Below are 17440 nucleotides of genomic sequence, written 5' to 3' on the forward strand. Positions count from 1 at the left end.
TCTTTGTCAATCTTGATCTTATTCCGTAAGATTACGTTATAACGTAATTTATTTAAGGATCACGTACTTCATTGATTGCAAACATCTAATTATCATTGATCCATCGAACGAGTGTGATACTTAATTATTCTCACCTCAAATCAAAACAAAGAGATGATGCGAATTTGATTTAATAGTTATTAATTATTTCTTACGAGGCGCATTATCGTCAGATTGATAGGTTAAGTTAGGTTAGATGACAAATTGGGTAGAAGGTAATTAACATAGAGTTTTTAATGGTATGCACGTTACATTACAATTAAATCTGGTATCTGAATATAATTATGTAACGAGAAATTTAATAATACAACATCGAAACTAGTGGACATCACAATCGATTGTCCAGGTCAGTTCCGACTGCGAGCTCCCCCTTCCTTTCGTCTGTCCCTCTCGGATGTAGCACAGCTGGCTCGCGTTTACTCCTTCCCACAGTCTTCATTCGGAACAGCTCCGGTTTCCGAAGTCGTATCAGCTGATGGTACTTGATTCTATATCCTACGCGCTGTAATTCTAACGGAGAACATTCGTCGTGCCATCATGTCTGGATTTGTTCACGTGCGCGTCTCGGGCGTCGGGCGATCCGTCCACGTCGAACGTCGAATCCTGTCCGCGAAGACGAAGAGAGCGGCGCGAGCGACACGCGGGTGACGCGGGTTCCAGAGCGCTGTGGAGCGCCGCCGATAGCTGATAGGTCGGCGGCTATCAGATCAGTCGCGCATCCGCAACGGCAACGGCAACCGATACCGCACGCCGCTGACGGCGGGGTCTCTGCGCGTCTAGTCTCGCAGCTCGCAGTCGCGACTCGCGGGGTCAAGCCAAGCCAGTTGGCAACAGACCATCGAGCGGGTCGCTTGCGCCAGTCGACGGCTGACGGCCGCGTTCTCTGTTCTTCCCCTTCCTCGTCTCCGACTCCGACTCGGCCGCTCCGTGTGTTTTTTCGTCTGGCGTTTCGCGTGTCGCAGCGGCTGTCGCGACAGTTGAGTTGAGCACCGCGTCCCTCCGCGTGGAGGAGAAGGAGATCGGCTGTCATTGTTGTCATCATCCACGCGACGCTGCGCCGACGGTCGGCTGCCATGGGGCCCGTCGACGGGATCATTTGACCCACGGGAACGACTCCAGGCTCGTCGGTGGGATCGTGAGCAGACTCGCGTGAGCGCTACGAATCGGTAAACGAGCTTGAACACATTTTTTTCATTGTCATCGTCATCGTCTTTGTTGTCCTCGTTACCGTTGTCATTGTCGTTATCGTCGTGCTCGTCATCGCGCGATTCTCCCATTTGTTCTCTCTCTCTCTCTCTCTCTCTCTCTCTCTCTCTCTCTCTCTCTCCCCCTCTCGCGAGTGTACGTGTGACAGCGCGCTCGTTGTTTCACCCATTCGTCCCCATTCCCGTTCCACGACACGAGCGAGGGCGCTCTCCTAAGAGAAAGCGTTTCCTCGCGAAATCGTCGTCGATTACCCTCGGACTCGATGATTGCGTTTAACGCAGCCGTATCGCTCCGAGAAGCCGTATTCGTGACGTGAGATTGACGCGAAGAACTTTGACGTGCGAGTGCCTCGATCAAGGCTGAGACGTTCCACTGCAGGCACATAGTCGACGTATTGTTCGCAGAATTTATGCCAATCAGCACGCTCCTTCTCCCTCGCGTCACTTTCCGTGCGATGGATTTCGTCATTCGAATCAGGGAGATTTGTCCAACGATACTCTCTTAACTCTTCCAAATTCAAAGCGTACATGTGTCTTTTTTTTCTTCATTCGCTCCGAGAAGTTTAAAAGCTCCGAGTGAGATAATCTACACAAAAGACTTTCTCTTTGAATTCCGTTCCTCTCAATGATCTTTTCTAGAGACTTTATTACCTTGATAATAGTTGATACAAAGAAAAATATAATCATGCCTTTCTCGAAACGTCTAACAAATGCAGACGTAGCGTTGAGTTCCGTGAACATTTCCAGACATGCCACAGCGTCGTGTTCCAGCTGTTCGTGACAGTTAGGTGGGGGTACCTTTGTCCGCTCGTCGCTCTAGCCTGACGGCTGATTGTTATTTGTCCCCTCGGTAGTGCTCTCCTTCAGCTTTGGTTTCTCTACTGGATTTCATATGACGAATAGAGAAATGAACGAGAGAAGCAGAGAGAGAGAGAGAGAGAGAGAGAGAGAGAGAGAGAGAGAGAGAGAGAGAGAGAGAGAGAGAGAATTTTAACCCTTCTACCCTTACGATAGCACTTTTCTAGCGTGAGAAGAATATGAAACGTACTTGCGTCAACGGCTCCAATACTTACACTTCGATTCTTTTTTGTGTTACGTTCAGGATTGAATTTAGTAGAGGCTTTTGAAGAACTAAAACATTTGTATATACCGACGATCAAACAAAGCTTTATTCGTTACCTCCTTTTTGTCCTTAATGGAATTTTCCAAACGATCCTTGTATGCTTCTCGATGTAAAAGGAATAATTGGTATCTAGAATAAATTTTGTAAGTGTTTCAAGTTAATTTTGTTTGCTGACACCTGAAAATTAATAAATGTAAACTTGTTCCTTCTCGATGTCTTAAACTTTACGTCATATCGCGTTTACGTAGATTGAAGGAATTATTTAAAAAACAAGATTTGATTAAACGAGTATTTAGAGAAATAAATTTATTCTGAATACAATTTGATTAAATAATTCGTAATATCGGCTGTTTATTTTGGTCAACTTAAAATCGAGTTACTTTTTGGGACGTGATAAAGAATTGCGCTTTGATAAAATTAACGTACATTCAAGACGATATTTTACGAAACATGTTAAATATTAAAGGATTTAGTCTAAACGAATTCCTCAAGTTAAATGATATGTTATTTTTATTTCCAAGTGTGTTAAAATGTATTATTCTAATATTAAATGTATGGTTAAAAAAACGACTATGTCTAATCAATCCATTTCTTTGTTCAAATTACTGTTTTCAAAATAAATAGTATTTATCTTAATGTATGTGCTTAGTAAATAATAACTAAATCTGAGTCAAAAATTAATAAGTTTCTTCAGTTAAATTGTTTAAATCTATTGTTTAACTCCACTATTTAATTCCATGTTTCAGTTAATAATTAACAATATATTGAGTACAGAAGCATTGTGACAACCTATAGGAATAATAACTCCAATTAGATACAATTTGACATCATACATTTAACAGTATGTATATTGTAACCAACTGTAGGATAACGGAAAAAGTCTGCTTTATTTATTCGTGTTATAAATCAACGAAACACGATACCTTTTAAATATTTATTATGTAAGAGAGCAAAATATTGCGATTTTAAGCTAGAATTTTTAAACGTATACATCAATTGATCTCTTTGTTTTCGACATGCCGTAGCCAAATGGAAAAAGTTTAAATTGCAATCGTTTACTGAGCTCTGATAAATAAATTGCAATTCGGCAGCTCGCTGCGAGGTCCAGCCGAGTGCGTTTATGCCTCTTGAGCTTTTATGGCTACGCAGTCGGAAGAAATGTGCATCTTTTTCTCTCCCCCGGAGCGAACCGTGTCAAAACAACGGGGGCGTCGTCTCAGCCGTTCGTTGAACCCAGCTGTTTTGGATGTCTACCCAAAAAAAAAATTCAAGGTGACGCCCGCGGTGCACGGTCGGTTCGGCTTCTCCCGATCGTTCTTCACCCAAGGTGGAGTGTCGGCCTCACGAAAGGGAGAAGAGGATTCGGCAAGATCGAGCGCAAGATGAGATCCGTTATAGTCTGCCGCTTTTAAGTCTGGATTGTCGTCAGTTTTAAAAAATAAATTTGCGTATATCGAGTTATTATCTCGCTTCGTACGTTCGAGAGATATCAAATGACTTATGTAAATATTCGAATATTCACACACGTCTCTGCGAAAAGTGCAAAGTTATGCGTGAATAATGTATCACCAGTAATTTTATAGCTTTATAACTATATAGCTGTACACTGAGAAAAAAGTATACTAAATCAAGGTTGTCACAAAACTGAAAGTCAGAGAAATTAGGAAAAAGTTCAGGGATTTTTGCAAAATTTTCTGGTAATTAAATTCTTGGCTTTAGAAAAGTTTAATATGCGTACATTACACCTACGCAATTTTGAATTACTAACTTAATAATTAAATGCAAGCAGTATTAGCAACATTAATAGTAATTAACGTTGCTATGTTAAATTGCTCCCTTAATAAAGTATTAAACGGTTTCCAATTCAGAATAAATATATAAAAAATTTTTAAATATTATTGAAAGCATCAGGAAAAATTGTAAAATTTTATCTGGAAATCGGAGAAATGTTACAGAATTTTAGAATGAGAAATTTGTGACAACTCTGTAATTTTAATAAATATTTAAATAATATCAACTAAACACTTTACTTACAGTATCTAAATATTTACTTAATAGAAAGAAATAATAGTTAAATCAAATTATTGGTTCTTATACAAATAGATAGATATATTTTCATATTTAGTAAATATTTAGTTGACATTATTCGAACAAATTATTAAAATTCAGTATATTTTCTCCAGTGTATAAATATATGGATGTGAATACATCTAACTTCGACTGGCGCTACTGATTTCGTTTGTAAATTCTAATTGATGGTCGACGTGTCTTTTTGCTCAATTAACGTTATTCTACTTTGATGTATTCCGCTGAATGTACAAACGCGACAGAATTCTTACTGTAGGTAAGGCGTACCACTTTCTGCTTAGGAGGGCCTTTCTGAAGCGTCGATAAAAGTAATATGGTTGGTTCTCAGGGCGTTGAAGAAAAAAAAAAAGCGTCACGCGAGGTCTCGCGCGTGTCCATGTGAGTTAAAATTGCGAATCGGCCTTGATAGCGAGTGCCTATAAATACGAGGTTCGCTTATAGGCGACCCGCGGCCCGAAGGTGCAGCGCGTTGCACCGTCGTCGTCGTCCCTCGGCAAGGCTGCACGCGCTAGGAAACGCACTCGGTCTCTCTATCTCTCTCTTGTCCTCTATCTTTTACACATTACGTAAGGCCCCGCGATATCAGGAGACGCGCGGTAGCGAACAGAAATATACACGTATTAGATACTCCAAAAGCACTCCCTCAAAAACACTGGCCTCCTTTCGCGGTGTTATTGCTTTCACCATGGACCACTTGGTAACTCCAAGTTTTCGTGAAAGCCCACATATCGGAGCATTTGTAATTGTCAAATAATTGTGCCGAGTACAAATGCGGAAGTCTTTCCTCGGCAAGCAAAATTCTAGAAAGAACGAAGAAGAACGTTGGTAGATTGGAAGTATAACATTTAACTGTGTAAAGAGAGAAAGAGATGTGCAATGTGAAATATTGAAGAGATACGATTGCTCGCCTCTGGCGTTGTTGCTAAGCAGCAATCGAATCGACGCTGTCGAGAGAACACTCGATCAATTCTAGGACTTTGCAGATTAGATAATTCAACTATAGATCATTACCGTTCTCCTTTGTAATTCTGCAGTAGATTTCATGACTCCGATAAGTAGTAAGAGATCGCTGGAGAGCTTTTTGCGATAGGTTGATTTAAGGCGACGTGAATATTTCTGTTGTCGACCGAATATATAATCGTCGCATCATCGAAATGCATACAATTACTTTCGTAGTCGTGCTGCGCATTCTGCGCACGTAGGCATGTGTTACCACGCGCAATCATGAAATTACAATAGTGTTGGTTGCATAATATACAGGTAACCTAGATCTGCACCCACTGCTTCCCACCAGTTGACCTCGTTACCCTCCCCGGTCTCAGTTTGCCCTGCCTTCACAGGCAGAAACCTTTATTCGAAGCCGAAGATGTTCTCCACATCTCGACGAGCCGTCCGCGAGCTTAATCAGGAAAGATAGTAGGATCTGAAACACAAAGAAGGAATGTTTAATCTTTTTAGTATACGTGACGTAAAGCTTAAGATAGGAGTAAATGCAGAATAAAATTTATGTATCTTGTACTCTCGTTAATGTAAAATTTATATTCAATACAGCTGATTTTGTATGAAAAGCAATGTTTCACGGAAGGTGAATTGTCTTATAAATATACCATCTAGTTACTCTTACGAAAGAAATCAGATCAATGATTCCTTTCTCTCCCCCGAACCATCGAAACTCGCTTTCACCAGTGCACTAGTGTTTTGTTTTTGTTAAGTCGCTGCATTGCTAAACAGTCGGAATCAACAATGTCTATTTCAAGTTTCGCGTTCAAATTCAACACGCCACTTACATACGCGTATTTATATTACGGATGTCGTATATCGCTGTAATTTTTTACTAAATAAAGCTACTCGAGCCAATATGAATCTGGATTTTGTAGTCTTGTATTGGCCTGAATATTCCTGAATATTTTTGATCTTTCGCAAACGAGTCTTGTGTTTTATTCAATTTTTACAGTCGTCTCATTTCGTGCGATAATAAGATTACTCTCGGTAATCCTTAAGAGAATTGGCAATTTCATTTGGAATTCTAAAACCTTGCAGGTTTCAAGAAAAATGACTACCATTATTACTGAAGATTTGTCTTTCTGACAATCGGGACATAGGTTCGTCCGGAAACCATGCTCCCCCTTACTTGGGCCAGTCGACCCAGTTTCGAGCTCTCGTGTGCTCGTAAAATGCAGAACGCCCGGTAGATAGGCGTTCTGGATTTTTTTAGGTGACCTAGCTGAAAGACATCGATTTTACTTGAATTCCGTAAGCAGGAAACTGGCCGTGGAACGCAGCTGTGAACAAATACGATTAATTGACTACCGCACGAGTAGATATTAAAGCTAAAGGTCAAGCCAACGGCGATTAATGCATTTTTCTTACATGGAGAGACCTTCTTTCGCGTATTACTTCATGAAAACGTTGATCTTGAAAATATCACGAGTCATTACAAATCCAAATATTTGATCTGTAAAACTTGTTTGAAAAATTTTTCAACGTTCTTCTCTTGTAATATGATATCGAAGATCAAAACTTAGGAAACGCGATAATGAGACAAAGTTTTTTTTATATCTTCAAGGGTTAAATGTACGCGCCGCGAATACGCACGATATTCTTGTCGATAGTGCTGTGTTTCGCCATCGTAAATGCCGACAAACCTACCGGAAGAGCGAGTTTATTTCTGGGCAGTCTTGAAAGCGTTCCTTTGCCAGTCGAAGAACGGACAAGATCGACGTAGACGCCGCGTGTTACTTTAAACAAAACCTAACATGCTTGGTTTCTTTTCTATCGAAAAGGTAGAAAAAATTAAATTAATATAAATCTTGCGAGCTCAAATAATCGAAAAGGAATTTCGTATACACGTCGTAACGTATTTGCAATAGAAAGTCGTATCCCTTTGTCGCGTTCTCTATTTTTTTAAACTTTGTATTTTACCCTTTATTCATTCAGGCAGACCAGGGAGAAATAAATGAAGATGACAGGATGATTATGTATGACGTGTCTTCGTATAAAGCCGAGAGAACCTTTAAGCCTTCGTTATCCGCATCTGCAAGCGTGAACATCGCTTGCACGTTCAAAATAGGTAATAGTTCAAAGGATAATCCCTACTGCCGAGAAACACGAAGGAAATTAGTCTCAATTTAAATAAGAACACGATCAACAGATGCATCTTGAGAATTAATCTGACATTTGTGATGTTTTTGTATCCTTCCTATTTGCATTTTTTTTTCTAGTCATGTCAAGAGTCATGTCTATTTGCATCTAATATTTGTATCCCGATTCGAAGGAGGGGAGTTTAATCGAAGTCTCATAAGGCGAACCTCGAGTTCCGTTTCTCGCGGCTGAATAATCGTCTTCGGAGAAGATTACATGGGCTTCCTGAATCAGAAGTAAGACCTAAGACCTAACTCGCGCGTGATTCATATAGACTTCTGACTCATAAACGAGGCTGAGCTCGTAACATCCGCGGATGTATATTAATTCCTCGAGGCGTGAAACGTATCCACGTCCCCCGTACGGCCCTGGGATCGCATGGGTCCGTGATCAGCGCGAGCTGAAAATGGACGGGACGTGCTTGTCGCTGCCGCGGCGGTCCGCAATGCGCGCTGGCTCGCCATGTTCTGACAGCGCGACGACCAGCGACGACGCGATCAGCTGTTCGGCGACAGCGTCGCTGCTCGCGCCCAGCTGTGAGCGGTGCGCTCAGCTGACGACGCCATCGATACACGCCGTCGCTCCCCCCCTCCCACTCCACCGGATCTCCCTCCTCCGTCCTCAGGAACGGATGTGGATGTCGTGTCGCCCACGTCCGTTCATTGTTCACCGTTAACTCCCGAGATAAGCTTTTTTGCAAATTAATGAGATAGCGAAACGACTTTTATTCACCGTATTTATGCTAATATGACGCGTCTCATCGATATTCATATTCATTATTGCATTGCGCAAACGTCAAATACGCGTGCAACGTGCTCTCTAAAACTTTAGATTGAACCTCACTTTGAAGAGTGAAATCTCACTCTTTTTGCAAGATTTAATTTTCACTCTTTAGAGTGATTCCACTTTAAAGAATTTAGAGAGTGATATATCAAACAGATTAAAGTTTTCTTCCAATTGCGAAATATAAATGTAAAAATCCGGATTTCGTTTCCAAGTCAATTCCCAGGTGGGCTTTTCGATTATTCGTGGCGAACTTTAGTGCATGGTTGGGATGTATCGAAAGAAATTGACGCACGTCCCACGTGTGTCGTCTTCAATTTCGCTCGATAAGACTGAAAAGACGAAAAATCACGGCGAGACAGCCGGACGGCAAGCGACTGGCTGGTGTTTCGCTGACGTAACGTGGGCAGCGAGAGTGGATATTAAGAGACCTCGAGTTTCCGCTCGTGTGTTAGCTTTCCGTTTATGTAACGCGACGTTAAGCGCTCTCGCGACCCGTTCGATCGCGTGCATTCACGATACGCTGAATAATTTTCTTTCACCCGCTCGAGACATCGCCTTTCGTCCGCCTCCCCGACAACGTGCGGCTCGTCGAAAATCGAAGGCGGCTTCTGTCGCTTCAGTTAACAATTTCTCGTGTACGCGCTAACTGCGCAGGGACGTAGCTAGAGATTAATTCCGGGGGGGGGGGGGGGGATTATTCCGTTCTCGTGCTCTTTTGTTCATTGTACTTTTTCCTGGGCGTGCCAACCTTTTTTCTAAACATAATGAAATCTGGTTGTGCGTTAATACATTTGAACAAATATTATCGCAGCGAAATATATCTTATCTTATTTGTCGATAGAAAACTATGTGAAAACGTTAATTGATAATCGATCATTGATGAACTTGACTACTTAATCGTCACTTATTGTGATAATGAATCGAAACCGAGATAGTGATATTTAGGACACTATTAATTAAAGAGACGTCTACGAGTCGTTCGACTAGTAATTTACGCAACTGCGTTATCTCATAAATTAAAAGATTTCTGTCTATTTAATAGCGTACGTTACATCGAGAAATCAGCATTATTTCTTTTTACTTTAGTTACCAATCTCGTAAAATAAGAGGAGATGGATTTAGGATAACAACAAACGTCTCGTTTTCTCGTATGTATACCAGCATTCGAACTCATTGAGTTTGTAGTTTCCATTCCTGCGATTTAAACGTGTCGCTTAAAAAGGCGTTAAACGTCTACACTCGATCGTCAGCAAAACTGAATCGGCGATATGCGAGTCGCATTGGCCCTACCAGTATTGTACTAACCATTCAGGAAACCTGTAACCCGCTGCGGCAGGCCGCGAACTGCACCTTGTTTTCTTTCATCACGTGCACTACGCGCAGTGGCTATAACCAGTCCTGCGGACGTGACACAACAACAAATTTAAAGGGACGACAAAAATCCAGAAGGCTCCTACGAGCCGTCTCGAGCACGTTGGCCCGCGCGACGCGTGCTTCGAGATCGGAAAGCGATCCCGATCGCTCGGCGATAAGCTTCCAACAACATTTGGAGATTTGATAAAAGTTGTTACGTGCTTGTACTCCATTTTGCAAGAGTGCCATTTTTTGGCATTGTCACTTGGCACACTTATTTGACATTTAAATTTATCGTTTTCCTTTTTTTCGCATTTTCACTACAAATATATCTCAATATATTGATGAACATCGGGATGATACTCTTCTCTTCAGATGTTATATAAATACTATAATAAGAGTAACTTTTATCACTCGATTTTCCATTCCTTTAATTAGTTCTTTCATATGCAACTTGAAATGGATTTTTCGTCAGAGGAATTTGTCATCTTTTTCTGTAAATTTTTCTTAACTTTTAGTGTTGGATACTTTGATCATCTACGTTCGAATTAAAATTCTGCTTGAGCAAAGCTACTCTTGAGTAGTACAAATAGAAAAAGGAGATTTAATTAACTTAGCCTAACTGACTCTAATTGGAAGAAAACAGTGGAGGAATTGGGTGCAAGTGGCAGTATATAGATGACTCTAATACTTTTCAAAAAAATACAATATATTGTATATGAATGTTATATTCTTTTACCGCTAAATTTCATTCCTAATCTGTACTTTCGTTAAATTCGTGTTTAATTTTAATCTCTCAAATTCCTTTTTTTATTACTTTTCAATTTATTGCATTCAATACCTCTACAGCACAAATGGAGTTGTACAAAAGTCGCTGCAACATTGTATGTTGCAGCAATATTACTGTTACGAAATTCTGTGCTATATGGGTATTTATTGAATAACCTATATGGGTATTTATTGAATAACCTTCTTTCGTAGGTCACGGATGTGATCAACATCGGTGCTTCTTACGTTACAGGTATGCACTGCCTAGGTGCGGTGACGGGAGGAGGCACCTCCAGCCCGAACGGGGCTGGCGGTCGGGGTGGTGTTCTTAGTGTGTTTCGAGCCCTTGGAGTCCTTGTGTGCGAAGGGAGAATCCAGGGCCCTCCGCGTGGCTACAAAGAGGGCCCACACTGCGCACCGCCTATGCAGGCGGTTCCAAACGACCACGTGTGCGAGGAAAATAACTATCTGGTACGTAACATATGGTGTCCCCGTTACTCTCCGTTGTTCCTAGGCGACCTACTTATGCGCAGCTTTGCCAGAGGAATATAAAAGCCGTCGAAGAAATTCGTTCGTTTACCAATTAAACGAAACAATTGTAATTTTTACTGTTAAAAATATTGAAATGCTACAAAAAAGGAAATAACATATGTATTTGTTGCAAACTTCTTAATGCTTTTTAATGATTAAATAATAGAAATAATCGTTAACGTATAATAGTTGTAAAAATTAAGGCCTATAAAAAATGAACAAATTACAAATGCAAAGATACAAATTGTAAAATTTTCTTTATCAGAAAAAATTTGGAAATTATTTTTGAAAAAAACTGTATATTTATTATTTATTTTATACATTACGTTAAAATATATTTTCACAGAAAGTATGACATGATCGACTATAATACACAATAAAGACAGTTTATCTTTTTATCTGTTATGAAAACTTTTTTGCCTACATTTTTTCTTTAATTTTTCAAGTGCAATCGATATCGAGTACTAATTCAGGAGATCACGGAACGCCTCGCTACTGGATCGTACCTGTGCGTGGAGGTGCTTTTGTGCAGCGATTGTCCGTGTGGTTTGGCAAAGTCCACTTGCAAATATCCTGTATATCCTGTGCCGTCCTTATCCATTTCACCATGGCAAAAATGCGCTTCGGAGATGTTACTGGAGTACTGGTGTATCTGCGTTGTCCCGAGCAAGTAAGTCGCGCTTTATTTCATTTTGTGCTGCAAAATAAATCTAGTTACAAAAGAAAATTGAAGAAATAAAGACAAGTATGAATAGATAATAGTGTCAACTGATCAGCCTAAATATGAATCTAAAAAATTATACATGTCGAGAACGATGGGATATTTTAATTTCGATATCAGATCATTTTTAACGTAATAATATTTATTCATTGAATCTTTCACTGAATATCTTTATTTCTTCAATTTGATTTTTCAAGTCTCTAAGCTCTAGTAATATTTCTAAATTTATTAAAAGTTTTTTTAAATATTATATATCTGTATCCGGTTGCTTTTAGGAGCCAGGAACCAATGAATTTTCAAGGATTATACCAAGCAGTGCGTTCACGGTTACACTTCAGCCAGGTTGCAGCATGGTGGTCGCGCAGCAACGGCGCGGAGCCGAGCTACATAGCCACCCGGATCGTATCGCACAATGAGGATAATCTCAGTAAATTCCGAGAGACGTCAGTGGAGCACACCTTTCCTCTGGCTGGTAATGGTGACGGAAATTCCATCAAGGTACGTAATATTATAAGATTATACCCAGTGAGAAATGACAATGGAATCGACGTCGAATCGATGTCGATTCGACATCGAAATCATCGAATTGACATCAAATCGACGTCGATTCGACGTCGATTTCATTGTCATTTCTCACTGGGTATCACAAATATATACAATACAAATCGATAAGATTAAAATCGATGTAATAATTGGCATCATATTTTTGTTTTAGGTGACTATGTGGGCACTGCCGCGGATGGAAGAGGTACCCATACTCACGTGTTCGTTACACCCGAAAAAAGAAAAAGATGAAGAGGATATCGCGAGGGCGTTAACACCCACCAAGAGTGTCCCGATAGGATCTGGTAGCGCGCAAAATCCAGAGGGTCTCGTCTTACCTGGTAATAAACTATAAATATATTGATGTGTGTGGAGATTCCTAATTATCTTAACAATTTTTATTCGAACATAAATTAAATATAAATCGCTTTTTTTTAATAGTTCTAGTGGACGACAGACTACAAACCACTTGTAACAAGTCTGGCAAGCATGACTGTCGTTGTGAAGAAGAGGACGTATCCCCTCTATCGCCTACCATTAGATCTAATGGCGAACGGAAGCGTCGTCGATCGCTTCCTTGTGGTCCGGCGGAGAGTCCTTGTGTGAACTCGCAACCGGTACCGTTACCGTCCGTTCAAGAATATGTGCAAGAGGTAAGAGACAACACCAGCTCGAGCTTAATGAGAAACTCTGCCGAGTTAGTAAACAACCGTAGAGTGAGGATTCTCCACAATAGAGAAGTAGAAAACAAGAATGAGGTGAAAACTCACAATAATCGAAACTCGGATCTCGAACGTTGCTTCAAAGTACATCTAAAGATCGAGGATCTGGAACACGATTTGGGGAAATACTACAAGCATACAATGACAGAAGTTGCAGAGATTGCCAATTCAAAGAACACTGATCGGGTCGAAGAAGGCTACAACAATTCCGTTAAGAACTCTAATCTTGGAAGAGGGCCCAGTAGCTCCTCGGATATCATATCCGCGGCAAAGAGTAGTGGGATATTACACAATCTTAGTCCTTTCGCTCCCACGAGTTGGTCCTTCGTCTCCTCTTGGCAGAATAGCAATATGAATAGTAAGTTCCAAAGCTTTCGCAGTGCGAAGGAGTCTCGTTTTAATGATTCCGAAAAAAATTACAAGCCGCCAGCTGTTACATCTAATCATGCTGTAATCAAGCCCTACGCTCAACCGAATCCTTTCCATGAATCAAATCCGGGTCCTTCGACGCATAAATGGACGCAAAAAACGTTAGATAATTCTGCTTGCAGCGTACATCAAAGTTACCCAAAAAATAAAATTGTCGAAGAAGCGCAAGTATCAGCCGGTCAAGATGCATTAGAGATTAATAAAGAAGAAAGTACCATTAAGAGTAATCAGAGAAAAACTGGAAAGCCAGACTTAAATCAATTAATGTGGAAACTATCGGCGCCAGACGAGAAAGAAAAGAGAGAAGAAGGAGGGTTTCTGGATTGGTTCAGCAAAGTACCTGGAAGAGTCTTGGGTGTTGCGGCAACAAAGAGCTACGTTGATAATAACAAAATGAAGAACGAAAGCAAGTCGGAACATTCAAACGGGCAACAAGGTACAAACGAGATCAAGTTCAAGAATTGCAATCTCGAATTGAGTCAACGGGAGGTCGACGAAGTGTTAGCGGTATTGCGAGCGAGAACACCGTCGGGGCGTAGAAGAGCTACTGTTAAGAATGTGAGAAAACGCGGAGAGCGATCTGAAAGGGTCAATGATGATGTGACAGAGAAAATTACAACAAAATGTTGGGAGGAAGGGATAGTTCAGAGTAATTCGATAAATCCTGGAACAGTTCCAGTTTGTACACTTAAATCTTGCGAGGATTGTAGCCGTGGGTTGTGCAAAAAGATAAATCATCAGGTACCAGAAGAACATTCAAGCCCTCTAGACCGAATCTATTACGATAAAAATGTTTATCAACCTGCACGTTCAAAACTTGGTGAAGGTACTAACAAATTAAATGAGGATTCGCAAGCGAAAATACATACGAACGAGGATGCCAATCGTTTACGAAATGTTTCTACTAAAGCTGACGTGCTGCTCGGAGCCATTCTGCGAACTAGCAAGGACCGAAAGGACTTGTCAGATATTTCACCAAACGGGACCAGACCGAGGTCGACGACTAGTATTGACGATGACAGTAGTGACGATGATTCTCACTTTTCGAGCATTGAAAAGCTTGATCAACAGGACCATAGAACCATTTCGTCCAATGACGAGAAATCGTTGCCGCTGAATAAAAGGTTTCATCGGTTTCGGCAAATGTTCAAGAAAGACACAGTGGATAAGACAATTCCTTTGATAGCGGACGAGAGTTCCTCCTCATCGGAGACCTCGCCGAATTCGACGCTGAAGAAACGCTTTACTACGGCATCATTTCGCTATAACAACGAACAACCGAATCTACATAGTGCAAGGTACAGCAAGACGAAACGGCGAATCGACTTCACTAATTTCCCGGAGGCTACCGAGGAAAAAGAGGATGCTGCGATATTCAGTACAAAAGACGCACATCAAAAGCCACGCAATATACAACATAGTACAAATAATAATGATCGCGAGTGCGATTCCGAGGGCCTAAACAACCAGCAGAATCATTGCGACAGGCGGCTACTCGAAGAATCTTTTAAGAATAAAGAGCAGGACGAGATTACAAAGGATGTAGCTGCTCTTCAGAAGAGCAATTTGATAACTCCAACTATTCCGCAGAGCGGACATTCGTCTTCCAAGCTACGAAGCAACAATTACAATGACAGTATCGCAGAGACAGGAGACGACGAGGCTGTCGATAAGAATGTGCCGTCTGCGCTCGAACAGGAGAGATTCCGCAGATCCTTGGAAAACGCGGCGTCGATGGTATTCCATAGCAGGACTGGCTTGCCGTTGACCTCTAGTCCAGCGCCATTGAGGAGAGGCAGCTGTTGTTTCGATTACGACAGCAGTTTGAATTCCGTCTCCTCTAAAAGAAAGTACGTAGTCGGAAAACGATACGGTTGAGCGGCATCAGTGAATAGCATTATAATTTATAATATTATAAAATTATAAGTTTAATTTAGGAGAATTATTTGTGCAATAATTTTCTTTTTAAAAGTTTTTTGTCTGCCTACTATTACATTAGTAATAATAATATATAAAATGGAAAGTAATTGTAATTGAAAGTATCCAAGATTAGAGTGCAATACTTTTTATTGATGCCCTCAAGTTGATATCGGTACAGTTTCTTTAAAGAGACATTTCGCGTTTTTAGCGCTTTGTTTGAATTAAATACACCGCCGAGTCCGGGTGCAGTCTCGCTGGAAGAAACCGATCGCGACGCAGAAACCGCTGGTGAAGGCGAAGAGACACCCAAAAGACGGTCTAGCTCCCACCACCGGCCACAGAGTCATGCTCTTCTAGGCAGCTTCGAGGAATCGGCGTTGAACGGTAGACTCGAACCGGTGTCCACGGTTCACGGTTTCACAGCGGAAGTCGGGGCCAGTGGTTCCTTCTGCCCGAAACACCAGAAGCTTCCAGTCACTGTGTTTTTCTATACACTCGGTGACAACGATAAAGTCTCCACACCATACCTTGTACGTACTTTTTCAAACAATCGATTGCAATGTGTATCTTGAATAATTCACCGATACAAATTACCAATAATTATTCAATAAAGAGATATTACAGATTCCCACTTTTCTTTCATATTCGTAATGATGATTCGTGTGATTATTTTACAGGCTCATATTAATCTTGAGAAAAAGGGTTATCAAGTACCAAGAAGTGGCACCATTCAAGTGACTCTTCTGAATCCGTTGGGTACAGTCGTTAAGATGTTCGTAGTATTGTACGATCTTTCCGATATGCCGCCGCGATCTCATACTTTTTTACGTCAAAGAACACTGCGGGACAAAACACTACGCTACCTCGTTCACCTTAGGTATGTTCCATTTGTATAGTTAAATAGTTTTAAAAATAAATTACACAAGCAATCACAGACCGTTACAGGCCGATATATAAATTATACGTTACGTAAAACGCCAATTACAAATTTTAAAGAATTAAAAAATTGATATATGTTTAAGAAACATTTTGTGAAATCGGCTTTTGTGCTAGATATAGACTGGAAGAAATAACAAACGCACGTATAAACTTTTCTTCTAGATTTATGTCCAGCAAATCAGGTCGAGTTTACCTGCATACGGACATACGTATGATCATCTGTCGGAAGTCGGACGTGGACACGGCGTCGGACTTGGGCTCGGAACCGCCGAAAGAACTCAGGAGTTACATCCACGGTCCTACAAATCCAAAATTTTCGCCAAGGTGCTGAGCCACGTGGTATTTTCCATGGGGCTGCTGCCAATCGTTCCGCCCGCCCAGTCCCTTTCAAGTCGAACTGTGATCGACAAACGATCGAATAAGATCAAATTAGAAATCAATTTTTGTTCTTTTAACCCTTTGCGATACAGATAATTACAATTTTTTTTTAAGTAATGGAAAAAATAATTTGAATATGTTGTAACTTATTATAATTAATTTCTCTGACTTGATAACTGGCATAATAACTTATGTATCTTCTGTGGATATAAGTTATTATGTGTTAATCGATTATATTATATATTATAATAATATTATGAGATGATAAAAATGTAACTCTCAAAATTATTACGGAACATTATTTCTTTTATAAATTATTTTAGATCGCAAAGGGTTAAGAGAGATTGAGAATCGAAAACGCGCGAAAATATGAGAAAAATTCGAAAGATTACGAATGAATTTAACCGCTCATGTTGGAATAATAATTTATATTTGCAATATATTTTTCTTTTTTCTTTCTTTTTTACGAAATTATTAGTTCGGGCCGTTTGCGTTGCCCGGTATAGAATTAACTTTTGCGTACTAACAGTTCCAACACGAATGGTTTGTAAAATTGACTCGAATATTGCGATTACACTCCCGGTCTCATTTTGATCCGTGGTTCGTGCTTGCAGTATAGAAAGCTGCATATAAATAGAGGAGACTGGGGTCAAAAGTAACACGGGTAAGTTGTAACACTTACTTAAAAAACGTTATAAACAAAATACAAAAGCGTAAGAAAGAAATAGAAGTTTATAATATATTTATTACAAAC

The 17440-nt window shown here is 40.5% G+C and overlaps 1 protein-coding gene across 1 annotated transcript; it reads left to right on the forward strand.

The window, feature by feature from the left end:
- Positions 1 to 1135: 1135 nt before the first annotated feature.
- atos (atos homolog atossa) lies at positions 1136 to 16773 on the forward strand. The gene is made up of 9 exons (XM_018502337.1): positions 1136 to 1205; positions 10757 to 10974; positions 11481 to 11704; positions 12031 to 12253; positions 12471 to 12639; positions 12740 to 15299; positions 15578 to 15899; positions 16047 to 16246; positions 16471 to 16773. Exons 2-9 carry the CDS (start codon positions 10759 to 10761, stop codon positions 16637 to 16639), a joined length of 4083 nt encoding a protein of 1360 aa, XP_018357839.1. The 5' UTR covers positions 1136 to 1205; positions 10757 to 10758; the 3' UTR covers positions 16640 to 16773.
- Positions 16774 to 17440: the final 667 nt, after the last annotated feature.

This window comes from Trachymyrmex cornetzi, unplaced genomic scaffold (assembly GCF_001594075.2).
Source record: "Trachymyrmex cornetzi isolate Tcor2-1 unplaced genomic scaffold, Tcor1.1 scaffold147, whole genome shotgun sequence".
Taxonomy (NCBI): domain Eukaryota; kingdom Metazoa; phylum Arthropoda; class Insecta; order Hymenoptera; family Formicidae; genus Trachymyrmex; species Trachymyrmex cornetzi.